The sequence below is a fragment of the Fistularia commersonii genome, chromosome 9 (genome assembly GCF_037954325.1).
Source record: "Fistularia commersonii isolate RoL2024-O1a breed Wild chromosome 9, RoL_Fcom_v1.0, whole genome shotgun sequence".
Taxonomy (NCBI): domain Eukaryota; kingdom Metazoa; phylum Chordata; class Actinopteri; order Syngnathiformes; family Fistulariidae; genus Fistularia; species Fistularia commersonii.
The window spans coordinates 8,322,919-8,349,447 of record NC_141292.1 but is presented as its reverse complement, the minus strand read 5'-3'; the positions used below and the strand labels follow the sequence as shown (position 1 = coordinate 8,349,447).

Genomic DNA, 26,529 nt, shown 5'->3' with positions numbered 1-26,529 from the left:
ATGTGAACCATACCTTGTGCAAAAAAGGTATCAGAAGATCTATGATTAAGAATTGTTGACTTGCATAAAGCTGGGTTGGGTCACAAAAGTATCTCTCAAGGCCTTGATGTTCATCAGTCCATGGTAAGACAAACTGTCCCTAAATGTTAAAAAAATCAGCACTGTTGCCTCTCCCCTTAAGAGTGGCTGTCATGTAACAATGACTGCAAGAGCACCACTCAGAATACTCAATAAGGTAAACAACAAACGTACTCTGCTCATGATTACAGAAATCTCTGACAAATCTATGATATGTAAAACATTAAACAAGAATTGAATTCATGGGAGGACACCATAAAGTTACTGCTGACCAAAAAAACACATTGCTGTACATTTGAAGATTGAAAAAAAAAACAACTGGATGTTCAAAGCAATACTGGAAAAACATTCTTCAAATACTCATCCCAAGTGTGAAGCATGGTGGGGGGGGCTCATGGTTTGGGAGCCTGCCTCAGGGTCTGGACAGATTGCTGTCAGGCAGTGAAATGAAGTCCCAAGTTTATCTAAGCATTTTGCAGGAGAGCTTCAGGTCCACCAATTGAGGCTCAACAGAGAATGGATGACGCAACAAGACAATGACCCAAAACCCTCTGGAGGGGCCCAGTCAGAGTTCTGACCTCAACCCAATAGAGAGGCTATAGCAGCTTGACCTCAGGCGTTTCACACCAGGCATCCCATGAATATTGTTTGACTAAAGGGGTTTTGTAAAGAGAATGGTCTAAAATTCACCTTCACTGTAATGCTGGTATGATCTGCGATGCCAGGGGATGTTTGGTTTAGGTTGTTGCTGCCAATGGATGGTCAACCAGTTGTTAAATCCAAGGGTTCACATACTTTTCCCACACTGATTTGAAAAAAAATTACATATTCTGTTCAATGAAAACATAGTTTGGGTAGTTTTATTTAAAGAAAACTATGTTTACTTGAAACACTAAATATCTTGAACGTTAAACGTCTCCCAGGGCAACGTTTATTTTCTAATGGTCATCCACTCCGCTGGGTGGTGCTAATGCCACTGAACTCTGACACTACTGAACCAATTTAAGAAGGAAAAGTACTTGACTTGCAAATCTTTCAAATTACCCGTGCGTGTTGTTTCATCTGAAAGTTTTTGAAAGATCAACAATGTGAGCTGCACTAGCTTAGCAGCACTGCTGTCTACATATAAGCTAACCTATGTTATCTGGCTTCGTATCAATTTGGCGGGGAGGGGGGTTAATAAGTGGGCATTTATAAAATAATGAACTTCGCACTTCTATCTTCTTCTGGTTTGCTTGGTTAGCGAGTATGTGACACTCCCAAGCTAATATTTATACAACGCCTACCGGAAAAGACTTATAGCTTCTTTTCATGTCGGCACCTGAGATGACAACTAGAACTTCTTCGGCTTCGGACGGTTGTGCCCGGTTGTGCTCTTCCGCTTTAACTTCTGGTGACGTTCAGGCACCGCCCACCCGGTATAAACCCCGCTCGGTGGCATTGAGTCCCGTGATTAAACCAATATTCTACCTGCGACCATGAAGGCAGTGCTCGGACTCGCCCCGGTGCTGCTGGCGTTTACTCTCTGCCGGGGGCTGCAGCACAACTACATCGACGAGGATGGGGATGAAGAGGTTCGTCCGCTCGATAGTCAGCCTTCAAAATACGGCTCTCTCTGGCCCCTGCCTCAGAAAGTCCAGCTCTCGGATCAAACCTTCAAATTGACCAGAAGCGCCTTTAGGATCACTGATGACGAGCGGTCCTCCGCCGGGCCGAGTTGTAGCCTCCTGCAGGATGCGTACAGAAGGTGGGGGTACATCTATGAGAAGTTCAATTGCCGTTTCTCTTGAAGGTAAATTTAGCTCAATCCAGAAACCAACCCCCCACTTCCCACCCCCAGGTACTACGATTACATATTTGGTGGGGTGAAAAGGCAGGGGCTCAACAAGCGCCGGCTGGCCGGTCCTTTCGATCTAGTGGGGCTGCAGGTGTGGATCACATCCCCGGAACCAGAGTGTGACGATTACCCTAGTTTGACCTCGGACGAGTCATGTGAGTGGTTTCTTTTCTTCCCCGATCGCTCATGAGTACCCGGTTTCTTGTGGAACTAGTTTCAGGATGTTTTAAAATGTAACTTGATGGGCCTCTTGATTGACAACTGGGTGCAAGCTTTTTTTTTATTTTATTTTATTTTTTATAAATTATCTAATTCTCATTTTAAACCCTTTATATTAATTCAATATAGTAGATATACCTAGATTAGCTTATTTATAGTTTGCTCTCCTTGCTTCCCATAAGTGGAGCAGCAGTGTGACACTGTAAAGTTCTTATCAACCCTTTACTGTTGTCTTATGACCAGTATTATGAATAAAGTAATATCAATAAAAAGTCGAATCTTTCCAAATGCACCTCATTACATTTCACAAGACTTTTTTTTAAAGACAGTTAATGTACCATGCATGGTCATGTTTTTTACAGTGGTCCGAAATGTTTCGATCCAAGTTTGAATTATAAGTGAGAAAATGTGCTGCAGAACATCTTACTTTTTAAATCCCACAAACGTTTCATTTGTGGGTAGAATAATCTGAATCTACTGATGTACTGTACATTTTTACTCATCATTATCATGGCCTAATACAACAATGGATTTGTGTATTTAATCTTAACAGCCAAAGATGTGTGTGTCTATTAGTACAATTACCTTTGATACTTCTCTTGTATACGGTTTTGATTGCTCAATTTAACAGTTGAATATTTCTTCTATGTGACTGATTCTATGCATCAAGCAGCCAGAGAAATGCTGTGCTCATGATTGGCCTTTGGGGTTAGATAGCTTAGACAGGAGATGGTTGGGTTTTTATTCTTGACTGTATATGAACAAGCTTTGACTTTTTAACTAAACTCACCATATGTTACAGTTTGACTGCACCCAAAATTAAATGCAGCTCTTTGTAAATTCAGATGAACTGGAGGTGGATCAGTCCCCCGCTGTCCTGAAGGCCCCCAAGGTCTGGGGGGCCCTGCATGGTAAGACCTTATGATTTTCTCATCAAAGATCTGGGAAATAGTAGACATTTCATATATGTGACCAATAAAAGTAATAGATTAATATTTTGATATCATAAATATTGTTTTGGTGTTTCTCAACATTTTTTTTCTCTATTACCATGGTTTTGTTTTTTAGGACTGGAAACTTTTAGCCAGCTGGTGTATGAGGATGAATATGGAGCTGTGAGTGATTTTTACAATTGGGATGATGAATTCAGTACCTGAGAGGAGCACATTTTTGTCCAGGTTGGGACTAATTAAAACTTTATTTTCAGAAAACTATCAATGCAACGATAATCAGCGACTTCCCCAGATTTCCACACAGAGGCATCTTGCTTGACAGCTCTCGGCACTTTTTGCCTGTTAAAGTCATCTTAGCTAATCTGGTATGTTATTATGATTTTATTACACATTAAAAGCATATTCTTCCATTTTGAAGGTTGCTTACATTTTTCCTCCTATTTTAATGGATAGGAAGCCATGGCAATAAACAAGTTCAATGTCTTCCACTGGCATATCGTGGATGATCCCTCCTTCCCCTACCTGAGCAGAGCATTCCCCCAGCTGAGCCAGCAGGTCAGCTTGATATTATGCCAGTCAAGACATATTTTTTTTCTTTTAAAGAAAGGTCATTTCCCACAACCCTCAAAAATATCATGCTCTCTTCACTGCTTGTAGGGAGCTTATCACCCGTACACACATGTGTACACCCCCGCGGATGTGAAGATGGTGATTGAATTTGCCCGCCTCAGAGGGATTCGTGTTGTCCCAGAGTTTGACACACCAGGACACACACAGTCTTGGGGCAAAGGTTAGATTTTAATCTGTTAAAGGGAAGTTGGTTTTGCCGCAAACAAGGGAAGGACTCCTCTCTGAATGGTGCAAAATTAAAATCATTTAACCCTGTTTTGGGTCAAATAAAGCATTTACCTCAGGAGAATAGAATGTGGTGCCAACTTCCCAGTATACAGAATCATTTTTTTTTTCTAACCTTTTCTCAGCAGTAGCCATGACCTGTTGACAGCTACTAGCCTTTTATCATGCCATCATCCTACATCAATTCTTTGCCTCACAGGGCAGCCAGGCCTCCTCACACCCTGCTATTCGGGGTCCACACCTTCTGGCACCTTTGGACCGGTCAACCCAATTCTAAACACAACATACAACTTCATGAGCAGCTTTTTTAGAGAGGTCAGCACTGTATTTCCTGACGCCTATGTTCATTTGGGAGGCGATGAAGTGGACTTTACCTGCTGGTGAGATTGTAAACAAGTTTGTCTAAACAATGTTGTGTGCCTCAAGATACTGAATTGACGCTTATACTGGCTGCTGCTTGTACTTTACTCTGCAGGAAGTCCAACCCTGACATAACCAAGTGGATGGATCAGCAAGGCTTTGGAAAAGACTACAGCAAGCTGGAGTCCTTTTATATCCAAAGGTGTGCCACTGGTTTGCTGTTTGAGCTATTTCTTTTTGTGCCAGTGCCCCCCCCCCTTCCCCCATTGTAATTTGGCGCATATAAACGCCACCTTTTCGCACTAATTTATTGTTCATTATGTTAAGTGTTTACATTTTTTTCAAGTAGTTTCTTGCTCACTTTTGGTGTTTTTGTTTTTTATTTTTTAGAACTTTAGTTAATGTTTTGCGGATGTTCTTTTAAAAGTCAATATGTTTGCTTTTTCTGGTTACAGCAATTTGCTAAATCCCTTAGTAAAAAGTAAGACAATAGTTTGAATTTTCATTCATCAGAATTACAATAACATGATTACACAAAAAAGGTCAAAAGGTCAATTTAGTTTGTTTCTTCTACTGTGGAGCAACGTAGTAATTTTTGTTTTTGCCTTGATAGACTTTTGGATATTGTCACCACTACCAAGAAAGGTTACATGATCTGGCAGGAGGTCTTTGACAATGGTGTCAAGGTAACAAACTTTATTATTATTATTTTTTTTAATATTTGAATCTCATCATCTATGAGCTGTATAAAATAATGCCCCTTTTTCCCCCTTATAAGTCTCTGCTGTTTGAATATATTTATATACTATGTATTTTTTATTTCAAGAATCTACTAAACCAGCTGTTTCTACCTGTTTTGTGTATATTATCAGGAACTAACCCTAACCTGTAGATGTTGTAGCTACTCAAATTAACATAAGCCAAAATAAATTCTACTATTTTCTCAAATGTCAAACTATTCTTGTATAAACAACTTAGTTTGGCTTTTAACCATTCCAGCTTAAGCCAGACACAGTAGTGCATGTGTGGATCGGCAGCGGCGTTAATGAGGAATTGAACGCAGTGACGGCAGCAGGGTACACCACCATCCTCTCCTCCCCATGGTACCTAGATTATATTAGCTATGCACAGGACTGGCAGAAATACTACAAGGTTGAGCCGCTCAACTTCAACGGTTAGTTTGAATAATATTATTGTGCTGAACCAATTTCTCTGGTGGAGCAGAGGTCTTCATTTGCGCATTAAACTCATTCAACAGGCTTATACTTAAATTGCACAGGTGTGACAAAAGACCAGGAAACATAAGACAACATGGGGCAGCGTGGTTGGTGGTCTCAGATGCTTCTATGTCCAGCTGATATGGCTCACTGCTGTGGAAGGCCAATCCTTGTGTAAATATAAAGACTTGCTTCATTTGGTCAATATTTAAAAAAAAAAAAAAAAAAAGGTAAATTTCTTTCTCTTTGCATCCCCTTGGAAATTGGGGCAATGAGTCTTGAACTCTGCAGATTTGGTTGTATGATTTTCAACGCTGTAGGCAAGACCATCAGGTTTGGGCTTTCATGCATCTGCAGTTGACCCGGTCTACCTGGACTTTTTCATCTTCAATTTGCATCCATTTTCCTTTTTTTTTTTTATATGTAACATGTAGCTGAAACCAGACACGCTAATCCACGTCTGGAAAGGAAGCCAGCAGCAGTACCAGAATGAAATGGCAAAAGTTACATCTTCAGGGTACCAGACCCTTCTTTCCACCCCCTGGTATCTGAACCGTATCTCCTACGGCCAGGACTGGCAGAGTCATTACAAGGCCGACCCACAAGACTTCGAGGGTTTGTGCCAGCAAGGCTGACAAAAGTCAGCTTTTTTTTTTTCATATCTATTAAGGTTTGAACTTTGCTTCTTTTTTTGCCTACTGTTTAATATTTTTGAACTTCAAGATAGATCCAGAATACTTTGTCACTTGTGCACATGTATAAGCCTGTTGGATGAACAAAAATATTTTCACAATTCAAGTTTAATATCTTATGCCTCTTTCCCAGCAGACTAGATTCTCTAGGAGAATCTGTTACCTTTTTCTCGTGTTTGAACAGGAACTGATGAGCAAAAGAAGCTTGTTATTGGTGGAGAAGCTTGTTTGTGGGGAGAGTATGTGGATGCCACCAACCTGACACCTCGACTCTGGTATGGGTTTCTTTTAATACATAAAAGAAAGGGAGAGGGACTGCCTCTCCTTGTCTCCCGGTGTATCTTGCTAAGCCAGTTGGACTATACAACTCAAAGACAGTATCCCACTGAGGAGCAAGCCCCACCTATTGTCAATAAGCCACAAGATTGATTTGAGGTGGAAACTTTGGGCAAACAAATGAGCAAACACAGTTGTAAAAACTATCCAAAACCTCAGGCAAAATACAGTTGGCGATTGACTCCAATCATTAATATATTGATTCTATCCGCCAACCCCGAACTTGTTTTATACTGCGACAACAACGGCCACCTATAATGGGGTAGACACTGCAATTATATGATCTATGCTAAACCTTATCAGTTTATATATTGGGTTAAGATTTTTATTACAAATGTTGCTTTTTCTCCTTGACTTTCATTGTTTTCCTCATATCACCCCCAGGCCTCGTGCCAGCGCAGTTGCTGAGCGGCTTTGGAGCAGCAAGGATGTGACTGACATCAATGACGCTTTCAGTAGACTTTCCTTGCACCGCTGTCGCATGGTGGAGTGAGTCAAATCAGTCACATTGAAAATTTGTCTGCGAACTAAAGTCAAAGACCTCCTGTGATTCAAAGGTAGTCATTTTAAGAGACCCCTATATTTGTGTTTTGTTTTTTCTTTTCAAGGCGCGGGATCCCGGCTGAGCCACTGTTTTCCAGCTTTTGTCCCCACGAGTACAAGGGCATTTGAAAATGCTTTACACGGATGGAGGAACGCAAACATGGACATGATTGGATCTTAAACTAAGAAAGCAAACTTAGAGCTGCCTTTTGTACAAAATTCACTGCACCATAATCATTTTATCAAACTTTAGATCTGATCCCCAGACATCACATCCAGTGCCATAAAGCTGTTGAATTCATGAATGAACTTTTTTATGTTTTATTGCTTGATTGTGAATAAATAATAAAATTGTGATGTTTGATACCCAAGTGTATGAAATAATTTATCTAACCAGTAACACTGTACACATTCTTAATTTTAATCTATAATATATTCCATGTCATAATTATAGTCAATGTCTGGGAAAAGTCTGATTGGCTAACAGCCGTGTCTCAGCCTTGGAGGTTCCTGATGCTGTGAAGGCAATCACAGCAAGCCAGCCATCCTTTTGAGAAGTGTATTCTGGTCTTGTGTGTTCATGGCCTCATAGGTGTCCAGCTCCAGAGAAAAAGTGGCTTTGCCTGATGTCAGTGTACGCAGGACAGTGGAATAGCCCTTTTTAGGAAAGAGGGTATTTGAATATTGAATTGCAAAACAGAAGTTCATTTGATGCCTATTTCAGACAGCACTCAATGCACAAATGAAAAAAAAGATGCCAGCCTTCCCTAATCTGTCTGTCAAGTATAAGTGGGAAAAAAAACTCCAACCACATTCAAAGAAGTGAGGAAAGGTACAGGTAACTAGCATCTTATAATGATATGCCGTGATCGATTAGGTAAAGATAGATGATTCTTTGTGTATTATGAAGCTAAACATGGGTCTGTGATCAGCTGGTTTAGGGACAACCCAATAAATGGCTGCATGTAGTATCAGTATCCAAAAAAGTCATTTTGTAAGGTATTTGCTTGTCCTCATCCATGAAGAAGTGCCAAAGCAGGACTTCATTCTGCATGAGAATAAGCATCATGCATTATTCCTGCCTCATTTTGATCACCTTATAAGCTTCAAGGAAGTATGTTTATCATTTCATTGACAGCAGCTCATGCTAAACTAGAAAAAAAGGTGACTGAAAAACATTATCAGGTTCCTCTAAGAAAATATCTGTTCATTAGAGATTTTTTCCAACCAGTCACACCAAAACATTAAATGAAAGAATGTTCTTTTCAAGGAAGAAAGAGAAGACTGTCACTCCAGAACTCACCATCATTTCAGCCAAAGGCACATTTGCCAGAAGCACCTTGTTGTCATGGCGACTCTGGATGTCTTTTACTGTCCCTCGCCTCTGAGCCAAGTCCCCCAGCACACAGCCAAGATGTTCCTCTTCCACAGTCACCTCCATTGACATCACTGGCTCCAGGATCTGCCCCCTTGCCAGCTTGAGAGCCTGATTCCAGCAGCAACACAAGTAGGATTGAGCAGCTGATGATACTGTGGTGTACAAAAGATGGGGCTGTAATTTACCTTCAGCATGCAGCGTGACACACAGGCGGACACCATGGCTGCAGACGTCCCTGGCTCCATGGTAACATTGTAGATCACCGTCGACACACCCTGCAAAGGGTAACCGAGCAGTGGACCTGAGGGTGGATAGCGATTGTTTAGCATTTTTTCAACAATGCAATCAGGAAATTTAAATACTGTACACGCATCTTACTTTACAGGCCAAGAAAATGTATCTGCAAAGCTTCTTTTCATAAAGACCTGGGCTCTAATTTCAATACAAACATACATACATATCAGCTGCTCTTTTGATAGATTACATTCATTTCTTATGTTTGACACTTAGTTTGACCTACTCAAACACCAGCAAAAGTAAAGAGCTGATTTTGGAACTGGGACCAAATCATGAACTTATTCTCTGCACAAATCTCCATTATTTGAGAACTAACAGGGGAACTTCCATGTTCTTATAGTGCAGCTGACAATTGACTGTGGAATAATTAGGAGCGAGGAAATTTCGCGACTGGATTTGTTTCACAAGTGGCATGCTATCACAGCTCCACGCTGGAATTCACTGAGCTCATTAGAGCGACCCACTCTTTCACAAATGTTTGTAAAAACAGTCTGCATGCCCAGGTGCTTGATTTTATACACCTGTGGCCATGGAAGTGATTGGAACATCTGATTGGCATTATTTGGATGGGTGAGTGAATAATTTTGAACATACGGAGTAAGTGAAGGACATTTTTCTGAGCTTTTATTTCTCTTATTATTTACCATTGTGTTTTATAACAACTTGATAAGAAAACACCTTGAATGGTCTGGCTCATTATGAACGCACAGGAATTCAATTAGGTGGTTACCTTGAAGGTACGAGCTGTGGACTCCATTTTCCACTGCCTCTTTCATTTCTGCTGACAGCTGCTTGGCCTCCTCTTTGAAGGTTAGTGTACATGAATCTGCATCCGAAGAGGAGTCACCAGAAGGCCGAACCATCAAATCCACATTCACGACATGTCGATTCTCCCCAAATGTCCGATCTAGGGTATCTACAGTAAGGAATAAAAGCAAACCAGGCATATCCAGACAGGAACTATTAGGACAACTGTAAAATGCAGACAGAATTGATCTCAGTCATCATGTATTTATTGAACCTGAAGCGGAAGCCTCGTGGAGGATGGTCTCCCTGTAAGCCACCTGAAGGGGACCGAGGTGTGTCTCAATGCCATACTCTCTTCTGATCCGATCATGTATGATCTCGATGTGCAGCTCCCCCATTCCACACAGAATAGTCTGATTTAAAGATGTGAAAAGACATTTCGTGGGATCATTGTGGCAGATGCCATGTTTGTAGAAAGTCCTTCTTAAACCAATTAAGGCATTACCTGCCCAGAGTCAGGGTCAAGACGGACTTTAAGACTGGGGTCTTCTCTCTGGAGGCAGTGAAGCGCATTCTCCAGATCTTTTTTTTTTTGTTTGTTTTTTTCAGAAAAACACACAAAAATGATAACAGGGCTGGCGTGCAGGATAGCATAGAATCATATGATCACCCAAAAAATGCAACAACTAAATATTTTATAAAATTAAGCAAACTATTACTACATTAACCACAATTTACTGAGCCGTATATCTGAAGTACAATTTAATAAATTCCAAGCGTAATTATTGTACTTTTTGAAGAAACACTTTGTATCTACAGCTCTGACCAATTGCTGATCAGTTCCATGTCACTCTCTTATGTAACCTTATTTAACAAATTTATTACCCAGTAATTAGATTTATTGTCAGGAATTTACACAAAGCATTTTTCCCATGTTAAAAACAGAGATTAAGTTACTGAGGAAAAATAAGGCAAAATTGGCATGAAATAGGTGTTTTACTAAATTTACTAGTCAAAAACAAGATTTTGATCTGATTATGACCAGGAGTTTGTAAAAAACATGAAAGGCCAGTGGTGCTTGTGGTCATACCTTGTGTATGAATAATTATAAAGGGCATACATCTACTGTATTTCCAAAAACAAATCACTCTTTTCCAAAATAATCATTTAAAATACTTATTGATCATCAATTTTGTGTCAAGGCAATCATTTTTTAAAGCCTATATTGGAGGGATTGAATTAATCAAAACATGAATGGAACCATGTAAAACCTCTAAACATAACAATTGTCACTTACCAGCTTGCTTTGCCATGGTGGGGGGTTCAATGGTGCAGAAAAATACTGGATCGGGGACTTCCACTCCTGAGAGGATCACACTGGCGTTAGCATCACGCTTCTTCTTCGTATCACCGCTGGCGTGGGCTTGGCGTGCCGCAGCTGCCGCTGAGGCTTTGGATGAAACAATGGTGTCCCCTGTGACTGTCTTTGGTAGAGGAGTCAAAGAGGTTTGTGAATAAGGGACCTTTCAGTGAGAAAGTCCTCAACTTAGCAGACGGTTTACCTGCTTGAGTCCCACAGTTAGAGCAATGTTTCCTGCTGTCATAGAGGGGATTTCTACGTGCTGATCAGCAAACGGCACAAGCAGCCGGCTCATTCTCTCGCTACAAAACACAGAACAGAAGGAATTGAGCATAATGGACTGGACTGCATGACGCCCCCAAATAAAGTATCTCTACTCTACTCTAACAGATTGTATTTTTGATAATTTCACAACATAATGTGGTTCTTTCTTTTAAAAACACATTTTGATGACATGCTTTACTGTCCCTTCTACGGCCTACTTCTTCCCGAAAACAAAAAGTCACCCAGCAGATACATCATTTAGCTTTCAGTGGGACAATGTGTTTTGAAATATACCAAGACAGCGGTCCAAACATTACCAAAAGGCCAAAGAGGTCTGGCTCCCCCCACAGGGTAATCATCGAAACACATTCAATCAGGCAAGGACTTCATCATAGCTGTGCTTTGGAACATGCTTTTCATTACAGAAGTCGGGATGAGAAAAATAACTGAACAATAAATAAATGGTCAGTTGCCTAAGCTTTGTCTTCTTGTTTCAATGTAGTCTTGCGTGGTGTTCGTAATTAAGTAAAATATAAATTACACCCTCAAGTATTTGACTTCAAGAATTATCTTCATCTATCTGTTAAGGATTAGATTCAAACACCATCTGAAGAGAGGCAGCTGTTTTGGCCATCTTATTGCATTATTATCAATCTAAGAACAGGCCGGTTTGTTTGTTTGGATTTGTCTTATTTTTGCTGGCACACGTGGTGTCTGAAATCCACAGCAAAAGTGCTAATTGTCGATAAACTCCTGCCAAAAACCAGACCAAAAAAAAAGAATAAAAAAAAAACAAGGCGGAAAAAAAATCAGGATTGCGATTCCTCATGCTGAATCATGCTAGTAACAGATAACTGGCAATTGAGGTTGTAACTGAAACAACATACTTGCTGTTCCTGTTGATGTTGTGGACTGCTGTCTGTGGTTTCAGAGTTCCAGAGTAGATCCTAAGAAACACCAAGGGACCACGCTGCTTGTCATGGAGAACCTTGAAGGCCAGAGCACACAAATCTCCTTTATACCAGCGCCTGTGGGATGATAAATGATGCACAAGGCTGAAAGGCTAAAATGAAAGCAAAGTGCCTTGAAAAACACGTGAATAAATTTATACAATTACTGTTACTTTAAAATGCCTTTAACCAACTTGTCCAGGCAGGTCAACAGCTAATTTCCCCATAAAAGTAATAAATGGCTAAACACAGCCTCAGGGAGGCACAGGCCAGTGTCTTTGTGGGCCAGTCCCAAGCCCAAATAAATGCAGATCATTTCATCATGAAGGACATCTGACGTAAAACGTGTTCCGAAACAAAATATGCGAATCGAACATATGGATCTCATACTGGATCAGTCAATGCCCGGGTTAACAACAACCACCATTGGTGCCGATAACCTACAGGGTACTACTGGAAATAGGGCTACTGTGGGTCGAAGGAGAAGAGGAAGGCATGTTTGGAAGCAGAGAGAGAAGCTATAAAAGCCAAAAGGCAAGAGAGGACTGAGAGTAAGGACTTTGAATATTGGGATAATGACAGGCAAAGCTAGAGAGTTGGTTGACATGATGCGGAGAAGGAAGGTGGATATACTGTGTGTCAAGGAGATTATATGGAAAGGTGCCTAGGCTAGAAGCAGAAGAGCAGGTTTTAAGTTGTACTATCATGGTACTGATAGGAAGAGAAATGGAGTAGGAGTTATCTTGAAGGAGGAGTTTGTCGAAGGTTCTGCAGGTGAAAATTGTGTCAGATAGACTTATGAGTCTGAAACTCAAAATTGAATGTGTGATGCTCAATTTTGTAAGTGGCTATCCTCCACAGGTGGGATGTGAGTTAGGTGAGAAGGAGGATTTCTGGAGTGGGTTACATGAAGTGCAATAGAGGAGAGGAAGAAGTGATAGGTGGATTTCGTATCCAGAATAGGAACACAGAGAGTGACAGACTTTGCAAAAAGGATGGAAATGGATGTAGTGAATACTTTCTTCCAGAAAAGACAGGAAAAAAAGTTAACTCATAAAAGCGGAGGTTGGAGCAAGCAGGTACAATACATGTTGAGTACTTAGGGTCAACAGTCCAGAGCAATGGAGAATGTAGAAAAGAGGGGAAGAAACGAGTTTGAGGAGGTTGGAACGGATGGAGAAAAGTGTCAAGAGTACTATGCGACAGAAGACTATCAGCCAGAATGAAAGGAGAGATATACAAAATAGTTGTGAGACCAGTAATGCTATATGGTTTGAAGACAGCAGCATTGAAGAAAAGACAGGAAGCAGAGCTGGCGGGAGCAGAGATGAAGACGTTGAGGTTTTCTTTGGGAATGACGAAAGATGGATTGGATCATGAATCAATCAGCCTATCAGAGGGACATGTTAAATGTTTTGGTTAAGGTCAGAGAAGCCAGATGGAGATGGTTCGGAACATATACAGAGGAGGAATAGTCAATGTATTGGTAGGAGGATGCTGGGGTTGGAGCTGTGAGACAGGAGATCTAGAGGAAGACCAAAGAAAGGATTTAACATAGTGAAAGAGGACATGAAATTAACGGGTGTGAGAGAAGAGGATACAGAAAACAGGGTTAGATGGAGGAGGTCGATTCGCTGTGGCAACCCCTGATGGGAAAAGCCAAAAGGAAAAGAGAAATTATAAATGGCTGCCTAAATATATATACAATTTATATACTTTTCCTGCTGTTGTTGAGAGGATTGGAAAAAGATGACAGAGCTAGCTGAAAAAAAAAAAAAAAGAAACGGTTTACCCACACCAGGTCATGGTTCCTTTCACTGGGGGCCGGCAGATAGGCGATGATGGCGTCTAAGAGCGGCTGAACACCTTTGTTTCTCAAGGAGCTCCCACAGAGGACTGGGACACCTTTACGGGCCAAAGTCACACGACGCACTGCCTCCTGGAGCTGAGGACACGTTCAGCAAGAGTCACTCTCAAATGTCCTTGTAGAGGGTGAATGGGGTGAATCAAATACCTACTTTTAAAGAAGGAACTGCCTCAAAATCATCACTGAAATGATTCAGCAACAGCTCAGCAAAGTCATCATCCAGATCTGCCACCTGTGATTGACAGCAGAACTGGAAACTGGAAACTTTTGAGCTTGTTATTTGAGGCCAAGTCCAAACATTTACCTGCTCAATTAAAGCTGCTCTGGCCTCACTGGCCTCCTGCAGGAGCTCTTGGTCATCCAGCTGGTCAAGAGGTTTGGTTTCAAACTCACGTCCATCATCTTCCTGAGATTTTGGCCTCCACGTCAGCTTCTGCTTGCTTAATAAGTCAACCACACCGGAGAAAGTCTTACCACTGCCGACAGGAATCTATGAAACATGATGGTTCACAATAAGACAACTGTATTACATTTAATTAATCATTAAGTAATATAATCTGAACTACTTTGGTTCATCGCAACATTTGGAATTAAACTTTCAATAATAAGGAAGTCCTAAAGCGCAAATGTCGAAATAAACTCTTTAACAATGAGATTTATATTGTTTTCTCTCCTTCCTCTCGTTCATTTTTTACAAAGCAAGGTCTTTCATTTAGACCTAAAGTCTCTACCATTCATCCTATACATTACCTGTAGGAGGACTGGATTGGCTTTCAACTTCTGTCTGATGCTCTCAATGGATGAAGTTAGGCTGAGAGGAGAAAAAATTGTAATTTTTTTATATTAAAAAGAAAGAACATTCAGTTTTTTTGTGTTTGATTGGACTGAGGAGTCACACACTTTGCTGCTGGCTTATCCATCTTATTCAGGAAACAAATGCAGGGGACGTGGTGCTTCTCTGCTTGTCTCCACACGGTCAAAGTCTGAGCCTGTTGTTGTTTGCAGGGCAACAGGTGAGAATGTGTTTGGTACAGACTACAGAGAATTTAAAGCAAAGACAGAGGCATTCTGGCAACTGAGTCCAAACCTCGACACCAGCAGATGCATCAAATACTGCAACGGCACCATCAAGTACACGAAGAGCCCGCTCAACCTCCAGTGTGAAGTCAACGTGACCTGGATTGACATATAAGTTTTATCAAAGTGGCTGCTTCACCTGATTTCTGTTGTACCTTATGCTGGATTGTCTATGTGATAACATGTACACACAATATCAAATGTGAATATGTTATAAAATGTCTGAAAACAGAGCAAAAAAAGCTGCCAAAAAGTAAATGCAAGCAGTTTTCTTGTGAAAACAAGTTAAATAATAACTGTAAATACCTACATCTGATATGAGGACCATAAAATGAGATACAATTTGCAAAAAAAATATATGAAAAGAAGGCAAGAAAAGATATTATTAAGGCATTATCTGAAATTAAGATCCAAAATCTTTAACTGAACTTTTTTTCTCATTCTTTGACAAAACAGCATCAGAAGCAGTGATGGAATTTTTCTATTTTTTCAAATTAAGAGAGGGGTCGATATCTGATGTGGTCACCCTGGGACAGAACAGCATTTGTTTGTTTGCCCTCATATGAACCCTGTTCCCAGAAAATTTATACCTGGGGTATCTATCAGGTTTATTCGATGGCTGTTCCAGTCAAAGGTGACGGCAGCTGACTGTATGGTGATGCCACGCTCCCTTTCTTGAGCCATAAAATCTGTAACTGTGTCCCCATCATCTACGTCTGAAGATATAACAAGAACAACACTCAGTAACTGAAACACAAAAAAAGATGCCCACATATTTTTTTTCTTTCCCACACACCTCCCAGCGCTCTTGTATAGCCAGAGTAGTAGAGCATCCTCTCTGTGGTTGTCGTCTTTCCTGCATCAATATGAGCCATGATGCCAATGTTTCGTATCCTGGATAACGGGGAGAAAACAAATAAATCCCACCATATATTTAGATCTTAAACATTTTTCTAAAGCTTGACATTACAATGCATTTACTTACTTTGATATATCTGGACTGACCAAAGCCCGCAGTGATTTGACATCATCTGTGAAAGTGAGCAATTCTTAGAATCTGACCAATGAATGACAGGGTGAGAGATTCTCCATCATGGTACCAATGGCATTTATTATGTTGAAGTTATGATGATAACTGAATGTGAATGTTTATTTGAGCAGCAGCAACTAAAAAAATAATCACAGATTATTTTGATCAGCGATTAATTGGATTGATTTATGTTTTGAGAGACCAAAGTCTTATGAAAAATGTCAAGTGTCTTTGTAGTGAATTTCCTTGGGTTCCCAGCATTCGGGAAACACAGATCAATATTTCTTCCGACTATCTGATTTTTCACAGATTAATTTATAAATAAATTGATTGAAAACATGATCTACAACTAAAAGTAGTCAGTTAGAACCCTAATAACTACATTAATTAGTTAAGTATAATTTTCATGTCATCCTTTTTTTCATTTATTTTTGGATAGAAATAATGAATTGTACTCTCCTAAAAACAGTGTAAGCTTCCTGATGAGATCACATCCAAATAGACATGCTGATGGCAATGGTCATTTCGCGATTTGGTTTGTTCTCACCAAAACCCAGAGAAAAAAAATCTTCAAAATCAGCAACTGTCAGACATTCAAACACCAACTCTGTATTTGATTATTTGCTTGGGAAATGGGGACTGATTCAAAGACTAGGAGGACAACATACCTGAAATGAAGCTATACCGCCTGTTCACCAAAGCTCTTTGTCCCGATCTACCGTGCTTGAGTCCAGCAGTAAATAAATACCTTCCCTGTAAAGAACATATTTAATAACAATGGGGCATGATGTTACAATCATGTATTAGCAACAATTGAATCGTCCATCTTACCGAAATCATCCTGCTGAATATCTCCATGGCCCCCAAAACATCACTTTAATTCCGATATACTCCCGATATGTTCATTCCTCATAATAAGGCAGTTTTGGTTGAGAGAAAGGAAGAAGTGGAAAGAGAAATCTGGACGGAACTAATATATGTATTAAGACATCGCCACTGAACGGCGACTGTAGTCTGGATTTATCACCGATGTTTAGACAATGTCATTAAAATTCGAGTTTCTAATATTAACATAGTTTCTGCTTAGAATTGCTGAATGTCTCTCTTTGGTAAAGTTGGTCACTGTTCAGGTGCATATTGGCACGAATGTCACAGTTCCCTTCAGTCCACCTCCTAAATCCGTCCCTGTGCAACGCGTCTAAGACTAACAAAATAGTTCCCATCGTTCCATCGGTGAATTCGTTGCGTATTAAATTGCGTTTTTGTTAAAACATAAACCAGATGTTGTTAAAACATCTGGATGTCTTAACAACAAATCAACAACACTGAAAGTATTAATTACACCTTTAAATAATTTAAGAGGATGCATATTAATTAATTTCCATGAATCGCAAAATGCATGGTTCAAATACGGTTCATTTTTCTGTGTCTTTTTTTGTTTCGTCCTCACTATACCAAGTAAAATTACATACGCAGTGAACTTAGTGTTTTATTCATATGATTTTATCATAATGGAATATTTAAAAATATAAACAGTCGAGTAGTAATTTTAATTTCAAACCGTTCATTTTGAACAGACGGACAGTGTTTCGTCATGATGACGTATTTCCTTCTAAGTTCAGGCTTCGGGAAAATAACATCGAGGGACCCGAGCCTCAAGGAAAAGACAGCAGATTCTTTGAAGCTGTACCAACTGTTTCCAACTCCGACATATCTTCTGTAACGTAAAGTCCTCAGACACAAAATGGTAAGAATTAACAGACTCTATCTGAGGTACTTTTTTCGTCATCTCCCAAGCACGATATGCTAACACTGTTAGCTGGAGTTCACATGTGGCGTGTGACGTGCTTTCTCGCTTCTGTGTTGTGTAGAGTTTGTGGATGTCCTTCCAACCGAGTCAGTCGAATTCATCTGTGAACGAGTGTGAACGTTAGCATCTGAAAATACTTTCTATCGACCTCAGTCCGGACAGTTTATGGTTACTTATTATATTTCGGTTGACAAAGAGCATACAGCACTGTCGAAGCAGATTGATCAGTTTCACAAAATTTGACAACGTACCGCGGTCGTATTTGAACTGCAGTGCCAAGAATCATTCATAGATTATAAACATTATTCAAAAGTAAGAAATTACATTTAGTTAACCTACCAAAAATTGATAGATTGCAGTCATTGTTATTTTCCACATACTAACAAGTCATATTGTTTCATAAATTATGTTGGGTAATTAATGCACACTCGATTGGATCAGTCCCTGTTACCTGCGTTAGTTTTTTTTTTTTTTTTTGTGAAACTGAATTGTTGTAAAACAAATAACTTCCCTGTATGAGATTATGTAAAATATTTGTTTCATTGCTTTTAGCCCCAGAATGAGCACATCGAATTGCATCGCAAGCGCCATGGCTACCGCCTGGACCACCATGAGAGGAAGAGGAAGAAGGAAAGCCGTGAAGCCCATGAGCGCTCCCACAAAGCCAGAAAGATGATTGGCTTGAAGGCTAAACTGTACCACAAGCGTAGACATGCTGAAAAGATACAGATGAAGAAGACGTGAGTGTGAATTAAGGCAGCAGTTTACTGAGTTATTCCGAAATTTGATCCCTCTGTAAGTCTGTCGTGTATGTTCACAGCATCAAAATGCATGAACAGAGGAAGACCAAGCAGAAGAATGATGAAAAGACCCCAGAGGGAGCTGTTCCAGCCTACTTGCTGGACAGAGAAGGGCAGTCTAGAGCCAAAGTTCTCTCCAACATGATCAAACAGAAGAGGAAAGAAAAGGCTGTAAGTTCAAGGCCTCCTCCTTTGTTTTTAAATTGTAACACAGAAGACTGAATATCAGCCTCTTGTCTTCTGCAGGGCAAGTGGGAGGTGCCCCTGCCGAAGGTACGAGCGCAAGGCGAGACAGAGGTGCTCAAAGTCATCAAAACTGGAAAGAGACAAAAGAAGGCCTGGAAGAGAATGGTCACCAAAGTTTGCTTTGTTGGCGACGGCTTCACCAGAAAACCTCCAAAATACGAGCGTTTTATTAGACCCATGGTAAGACAATGCTTAATCCATATTTATATCATTTTACTATTTGACTCATTTACAGCTGTATAAGTTATAGGATTGTTTTCCCAGGGTCTGCTGAATCCAAATCATATTTTAAAAAATAGATCCCCTGGAATGACTGAGATGTGTGATTAAAATGCTGCAAATATCTCCTCATTATACTGTATACTCACCCAGTGGTATTGTATCAATAAACATCCATGTGATTTTACAACTTGGGTAGATATCTGTATAACATTCTTTATGAGATGAGAGATCATATCATTTCTTATCATTCATTTCCAGTTAAAGAATTACCAAAGAACTATATTTTTTTTATTCCCCTCATTCTTTTTTCAGGGTTTGCGTTTCAAGAAGGCTCATGTCACACATCCAGAGCTGAAGGCTACCTTCTGCCTCCCGATCCTAGGAGTGAAGAAGAACCCCTCCTCCCCGCTCTATACCTCCCTGGGAGTCATAACTAAGGGAACGGTGATAGAAATCAATGTCAGCGAACTGGGCTTGGTCACACAAGGAGGAAAAGTCATCTGGGGTGAGTTACTCATGATATGACTCCATAAAGCTATATTTAGTCATTGATGCACTGCTGTTGTTTGTCTCCCTCCCCTCCTCTTGACACAAATCCTAATCGAAAAACATTCATCTGTGTAAAAAAGGAACCTGAGAGCCAATCTTTATTTAACTGATAAATATATATAATTCTATCTAAATATTAAATGGGGTGTCATGCACTGTAACATTGTACCCCAATTAAATAAGGATTCCAAACAATGCATCTTGAAACTGCTGATCATAGTTAATAGAGGTGAGTAAAATCAGAAACACAAGAGAGCTGTATTTCCGGGCTTGATTTGGTGACATTGTTACCCTGAGGATGGCTGGTCTGCAATGAAAGTGAAAATTAAGAGATTTTACCTTAATTTCCCCCAAATAAGAAATAGAATTAAAACTTGATCAAAATGACCAGTGTAAGCAAAGCAAAAATTACAGTTCATACTTAACACTTGAGTTTTGACAGACTAAGAAAAAGCAAAGAAATTATTTCAAAACCTTCCCAAACAAATGAAAACTGAAAACCCTTGCTGAGTTTCTCTTACTTGGCTAAATATATCTCATAAAACAAAATGCAAGCCATGTATGTTTCTATAGAACTGTAACACTTATAGGTAATGTGGTGCCCACATACTAACAGGGATGTTTCTTTTTCCTCAAAGGTAAATATGCTCAGGTGACGAATAACCCAGAGAATGACGGCTGCATCAATGCAGTCCTGCTTGTATAAGACTCTAAATCCCACCAGAGACTCTACCTGTTGACTTTACAAATCCGGAGACTGTTGATCACAGCTATCACGGGTGTAACAAGGAGCAGCCTTCACATTACTGGACTGTTGGAAATGTTGCTGCATTTTTCTTTTTGTTTTTTTTTGTAACAAGGGAATTCAAAGGAAAAGAATCACCTGGGTGTTGAATTTCATTACAAATAAACCTGATGCAACACCTTATGTGTTTGAAGTTTTTTATGCTTATATAAAGGAAACTGAGAGCCTCTTGCACCATATTTCAGGGAAAAGTGAAAAAAGTTTTACTCATTGTGGAAACAAAGAACGGGGCTAGAATCCCTCACCTCTAGAACTGGATCTAAGAAAAGGGCAGGAACAGAGTCAATGTCAAACCACCTCCTTGAACACTTAAAATACAGTTGCCGCCCCTCCTTTCCCCCTGACAGCAGGGATGTAGTTTTGGTGAAAATACTTCATGCTCAGCTTTTTAAACAAAGTTGTTACAACCAGTTGTAACTGTTAGTGTTTCCTAACAATTACGCTGTTTTATCGTGTAACTTGTCACCTTTTTGTAACATCTGGCAACCGTACACCCCGGGCCTCAAAGTGCACTTTGCACAACTGTATGTGGCAATTTTAGTTATTTATTTATTCAGAACAAATGTTCAGTTAATCAGTTGTAGACTGGTGCAGTTTTGAGTTAATGTGGGGAAGGTTTTTTTTTTTCATGGCAGGGTTTCTGCAGTGATCTGATTTAATTAAGAGCTCAAGTTCAATTCTAAGGGAATATTAAAAACGCCAACATTGGTTTTCATGATCACACATATGAAGAGTGTTAAAAAATATATATGTATGGACATTTTATGATCACGGAGGGAAGTGTAGGCCAGTCTTTCTGGAGGTAAACAAAGCAAAAATGCCAGATATATAAATATATTTTTGGGTGACTTCAGGTTTTAACAGTCATTATGTCTTACATTTGATTTAGCAAATGGCCACAAGCACTTAAATATAGCATGTTGGGGGGAAGGAGCCAAGAAGGAACAAAAAAAATTAAAAAAAGCTTAATTTTAGGATATTTGTGATGAAGTTGAGGTTAAGTTTTTCTGCAGTGAGGGTTGGCTTAAGACTTCCTTAAAAAAATCAACCTAAAGCCTTGTACCCGCAGAAGGCTCTACAGACTATGCTTAATGGCATATCTGACACAAAGATAAAAACAACAATGTTAAGGCTGGTGTAGAAATGTGGGTGCTCACTTATAAAAGGCAAAATATTTAAGATAATTTTGAAAAAACTTTTGATCTGACAGTGATAGTTTTTATTGAGTGTACCATGAAAACTGACTTGACCCTCTGTTAAATACAATTCAAATCTTAAAGTTCAATTTGAACTGTGCGATATTAAGTAATCAGAAAGTTCAGTTATTTTAAAAATTGCTTGTCTATTTCCTACGCACTCATAGCTGTGAGCGTTGTCCATCTTCAGCCATGGTTCTGGCAGAGCGTAGAAAACAAAGAATATAAAAAAAATAGTCCAGTGTGTCAAAATGACTTGTACAAATATAAGGCTTGCACATAAAAACCTATCAATAGCTTTTGTGGGAAAATTAATGATCATTTTTTTCTCCAGAGGATGAACAGTTTTCTGCAGATTGTCTTTAGTTCAACAAGCAGCACTGCAGAGCAGATCCCCTCCACTGGTTTAGCTATTTTGGAGTGTTTGTGATTTCATATGGAATTTAGACATGTACACCAACATACTAGGAATAGTCTAAACAATAATACAGTCAAAATTTTGGCCAGAAGTGAAAAGTACTAAATTTTCAATGCTTAAGTTATACATTTCTGCTAACACTTACAGTAGTGTTAGTCAATTAAAAAAAAGGGCGAAACATTAAAATTTAGACAATTGTGCCTCTTCTGTTTCATCAAGTTACTTAGATTTCACATTTTTGTTTTGTTTTTATTTTTTTGCCTTAATCCAGTAATGGCAACCAGAAATGATTGCAAAAAAGGGAATTTTCAGAGAGACAAACTTATCCAGTTATTCCTGAAAACACCAGTCTTGATACAAGTGAGAAAAAAAATCTTCATAAAAATTGAATATTTTAGAATTCAATTATATTTTAGCAATTGTTTGTTTGCCTTCTTGATGGTACGAGTTGTTTTTCCCACATAAACTGACCACACACACACATTCAAATATGCCATTATAGACACCCCTGGATTAATGTTACAGTTGGAAAAGTAAATTAAAAAATGAATGTCTCAGGGAATCCATTACCAAAGAATAAAAAGGGTTTTAGCTTTTTTTGTTTTTCTAACATTACACAATGAGGACAGGCAGTCAATCCATTGTAGGTGAACCCAGACTGAAAAGGCTGTTGGGAAACAAAACTGTTGTCCAGACTCTTGGTTCAGTGGATGTTTGTAGCATAACTGAGATGTGACAGTACCCCATGATGCCCTCTACACTTTCCAACCTTCACAGAGGTTTCAAATTTTAAAAAGTCATTTGGTTTTGCATTGTCTTTAAAAGTGCACATAGTGACTCCAACATAGCACCCATCAAGAATTTACATGTAGTAGTCCAACTTGCTCTCTATTGTCTTGCAGCCTTTGACTGAGAAGACTCTCTCAGATTTTGGGAAATAGACTAAATCCCTGGCAACCTTGTCAGCCACCTCAAGGTCCGGCATCAGGTCTTTTGCTTTCATCTCAGCCATGGCGCACTGGACCACATGTCGGAACTCCAGAGGTAGAAATGGGACGAAGAAGTCAACCAGGTTCTTGTCAATCAGGCTAGTGTGCCACAAGCCACCTACAGAGAGAGTCTGCTCTTAAAAAACTATTCCACTTTTTTCAATATCAATGATCATGAAAATCAGAGCAACACAAAGAATTAATTAAAATCTCACTTTGCTTGTTGTTGTACACTGCCAGAGACAGTGACATTTCTAGGTCTTTGAGCTGAATCTCCTCTCGATCTCGGCCTTCTTTCCAGAAATCTAATGCAGTCTGGACGATTTTTTCACCGCCAGCGTTGCTGAGAGAAGATAAAAAGCAGGCAAAGATGTTAGAATTAAACAGAAGGTCTTAACTAAAAACACATCAAATATTTACATGACTTTGCCCACCCAAGCACACATTCTATTAAATTGACATGTATCATTCCATTCTATTTAAAGGTTTTTGAATTCAATCAAATATTAGATTTGCTCCAGGATATGGTAAAAATTGGCCTAATCCACCTTAAGAACACAAAGAAGTAATGCGAAAGAAAAATGCTAATGTTTCACCTGAGGAAGATAAAAACTGCACGCCGATAAGAAACTCCATCCACTTTTTCATAATAGTCCAGGTACGGCTTGATGCTGTCAATCAAGCCTGGGTGCATTTTATCCATCTCATCAAAGATGAACATGGACCTCGGACAGTCAGTGACATTGCCTTTGATCCACTGCTGTAACTGAAACTGAGGCCACGTAGTACAGTCATTTAAGAGACAATAATCAAACAAATACTTTTTTGGTAGAAAGTGCCAAGATTCCGCTTACCTTATAGGTTTCAATTTGGTGTGCATGTGGAAAGTGAAGTTCAGATGTGAATAGGTGAACAAAGTTGCTGTTCATTCCCTCCTTGTAAATGTTATTAGCAATCAGCTCACTGACGAAGTTCTTCCCGGTCCCGGTCCATCCATGCAGGGACAGTACCAGGGGCTTCTTTGGGTTAGTGTTGTTCATGAACCCGCTCACAGCCTTTACGATGAGGTTTGATGCAATGTGCTGCCCAAAGAGTTTCCTCTCCAGATCCGCCTCCAACCCTAGACAGGCCCAGTAAAAAGTCAAGAGGATTAGCTTCTGCAAACACATGACTGTTACAAATTTCCCAGCATTACTGACAAGAAACTGACTTGCAGAGGTATTTAACAAAAAAAAAAAATCTGAAAGTAGGGCTGGGTCATTTGACCTCAAATCAGAATCAGACTTATTGAAAACCTTTCTTGTGATTACTAGTAATCATAATAATACTAATTATTATTATTATTATTCATGAAAATTGTATGAAATTGGTCTTCTATGCAGACTGAGGCCAAGCTGCGTCAAAATGATGGTTGTGATACTGAAACGGACTTTTCTCTGAGTGTCATTGCCATACTGCTCTAATAGTATTACCTGGTCCAGCTGTTGAGAACTTTAACCCACATTATCAAATCTAAATTTCTGCCAAGATTATTGGGCAATGTGTGTCATACTCCTTTTGAGATAATTCACAAAAACATCATTTTGAGGTTCAGCCAGAATATTCCTCCTATTGTGCAATGCACACTGAAATTTTGTTTCAAAAGTCGGTGCTAACAAGCAATAAAAATGCATCATAGCTATGATCTTGATCATTGTTTGACAGAAAATGTAATGTGCAATTATTATACATAGGTGAGGATCAAATATGTACAAAAAATAGTTTTATTATGCTGGCCGTATTTTTCTTTCAACATGAGTTCAATTTATTGCATTTGTAGTAATGTTTTAACTGATATTCTGTTTTTGTTTTTTGAAGTTCTATACGATCATCCAAATAAAAATGAAGGTAATGAATGGTTGCATGTTCACATATTCCAGAAATTTTCATTAGGGAGAAGGACTTTTTTCTTTTATTAAAGGATTGAATTGTAGTTAATGTACAAGTTTCCAATAAAACCGTACCACAGCCATTGAACGATAGGAGATACGTATAAGGAAATATCTACCTAGCTCTGAAGCAATATTCCGGCACAGCAAGTTATATGAAGCGACCTTAAACTTAATCCAGTTCTAATAAAAAATATGCAGATCCCGGGAAACTATAACCCCATTGAAATAAAAGAGTAACAGGCACCTGATGGGAGCAGGTTAACGGCGTGACCAGACACGCAGTCCCTTAGACAGTCACCCGTTTGGGCTCGGTGTCAAAAAGGAAGATAATTATACTATTTTTATTCCACAAATAAAGGGGAACAATCGATACTCCAGCTCACCTGCGGCGGAAAACTCTATCCATTTCGCATTGCAAGTCTCATGCAAAGACTGAAAGATGTTTCGTATCAGAGCCGCGCCGACACCGAGGGCCATCGTCGTTACGAAAGGCTCAAACGCAACGACCGACGCGACGGCGGCCGACAAAAGAAGCATCTTGTAACAAATACGCGCCTCTTTCATCGTCGAAACAGTCAAAAGCGCCCCAAATAATAAGCATTACAATGCAGCCAAACCGCGCAAAAGTCATCTGCTTGCTAGCTTCTTCACAACAGCGCTACTTCATATTACGTCATCAATACGCGACAAAACTAATCGGCTCCTTTCCGGAGTTCAAGTTTTCATCAGGAATGTTTGACTCTTCGGAAGTTCATGTAAAACAGCAACATTACTAAAGATGCTTTCCGTTGATAGTGTTTACCTTGTGTGGCTCACTTTGTTTTTCCCTCCAATGCAAGTGTTAAATGTTGCTGATGCAGATTTTCTCAAGTGTACGGACGTTTTAACGGTAAGACATAAAAAATGTGTTGGCTGAACGGGTGTGTTTGTCATTACCTGTTCGGTTGAATAAAATCCAGTTCGGCTTACAGCATTCGTGAAAGTAGTCGGAAATTTTCTGATAGCCGGCTAAAAAGCCAGTCAAAGCCGCTGCCACACCGACTGCAATGCTGGTGCTAATGGGCTCGATGGCTCGTATGACGTCGGAGCAAAGTAGAATCGAGAGCAGCAGGACGTGTAGCATCATGCTGCGAAGAACACTCTGCCTTGTCTGGAACAAATGGCTTTGCTTCGGTTGGCGTACGGCAATTAAAAAAAAAAGAGCAGACTGTCAACCCTGCGCGAGCAACGTACTACAGAGGCAGGGACGTGGTAACCATTATCCGTCTGTAACGACCGAACTTGTAGTTCACCGGAAATCCATTGCGCATGCGCAAGTAGGTTCCATCATGTAGGGTGGCAAAACAGGGACAAATTGAGCGTCTTGCGAATTGGAGAATGTCAGGCGTGTTTAGAGGGAAGACGCAATCCAAATTTTTAAGATGTATTTTATCATATGACATACGTTTTGATTACAATATAGACGTTACAACTTTTATTCCGTTTTTGTTTGAATAAGATAAC

The 26,529-nt window shown here is 39.6% G+C and overlaps 4 protein-coding genes across 6 annotated transcripts; 2 read left to right on the top strand and 2 right to left on the bottom strand.

Moving 5' to 3' along the window:
* Positions 1-1,518: 1,518 nt before the first annotated feature.
* Positions 1,519-7,456, top strand: hexb (hexosaminidase B (beta polypeptide)). 2 transcript variants are annotated; one of them, XM_086152266.1, is made up of 14 exons: positions 1,519-1,825; positions 1,919-2,070; positions 2,980-3,045; positions 3,203-3,249; positions 3,342-3,452; positions 3,541-3,642; positions 3,745-3,877; positions 4,142-4,322; positions 4,418-4,504; positions 4,916-4,988; positions 5,954-6,134; positions 6,396-6,486; positions 6,932-7,036; positions 7,156-7,456. In XM_086152266.1, exons 1-14 carry the CDS (start codon positions 1,557-1,559, stop codon positions 7,217-7,219), a joined length of 1,662 nt encoding a protein of 553 aa, XP_086008392.1. In that variant the 5' UTR covers positions 1,519-1,556; the 3' UTR covers positions 7,220-7,456. The 2 variants fall into 2 exon arrangements, with proteins under 2 accessions (XP_086008392.1, XP_086008393.1); XM_086152267.1 differs by lacking the exon at positions 5,954-6,134 and adding an exon at positions 5,302-5,476.
* A 34-nt stretch (positions 7,457-7,490) lies between these two features.
* On the bottom strand, positions 7,491-17,209 carry gfm2 (GTP dependent ribosome recycling factor mitochondrial 2). Its single transcript, XM_086152265.1, has 20 exons — positions 16,892-17,209; positions 16,729-16,813; positions 16,016-16,061; positions 15,827-15,924; positions 15,621-15,746; positions 15,041-15,129; positions 14,854-14,942; positions 14,704-14,764; positions 14,258-14,443; positions 14,105-14,185; positions 13,883-14,031; positions 12,024-12,164; positions 11,075-11,174; positions 10,810-10,996; positions 10,018-10,094; positions 9,787-9,925; positions 9,496-9,681; positions 8,654-8,769; positions 8,394-8,576; positions 7,491-7,747 (listed from the first exon to the last, which is right to left on the bottom strand). The coding sequence occupies exons 1-20, from the start codon at positions 16,916-16,918 to the stop codon at positions 7,619-7,621; spliced, it is 2,295 nt and encodes a 764-aa protein (XP_086008391.1). The 5' UTR covers positions 16,919-17,209; the 3' UTR covers positions 7,491-7,618.
* Positions 17,210-17,668: 459 nt separating this feature from the next.
* Positions 17,669-20,615, top strand: nsa2 (NSA2 ribosome biogenesis homolog (S. cerevisiae)). Its single transcript, XM_086152270.1, has 6 exons — positions 17,669-17,807; positions 18,423-18,610; positions 18,691-18,841; positions 18,917-19,096; positions 19,451-19,643; positions 20,326-20,615. The coding sequence occupies exons 1-6, from the start codon at positions 17,805-17,807 to the stop codon at positions 20,391-20,393; spliced, it is 783 nt and encodes a 260-aa protein (XP_086008396.1). The 5' UTR covers positions 17,669-17,804; the 3' UTR covers positions 20,394-20,615.
* A 1,245-nt stretch (positions 20,616-21,860) lies between these two features.
* tor1 (torsin family 1) lies at positions 21,861-26,292 on the bottom strand. 2 transcript variants are annotated; one of them, XM_086152268.1, is made up of 5 exons: positions 25,963-26,292; positions 23,950-24,215; positions 23,692-23,867; positions 23,311-23,438; positions 21,861-23,213 (listed from the first exon to the last, which is right to left on the bottom strand). In XM_086152268.1, exons 1-5 carry the CDS (start codon positions 26,150-26,152, stop codon positions 22,969-22,971), a joined length of 1,005 nt encoding a protein of 334 aa, XP_086008394.1. In that variant the 5' UTR covers positions 26,153-26,292; the 3' UTR covers positions 21,861-22,968. The 2 variants fall into 2 exon arrangements, with proteins under 2 accessions (XP_086008394.1, XP_086008395.1); XM_086152269.1 differs by lacking the exon at positions 25,963-26,292 and adding an exon at positions 25,410-25,680.
* Positions 26,293-26,529: the final 237 nt, after the last annotated feature.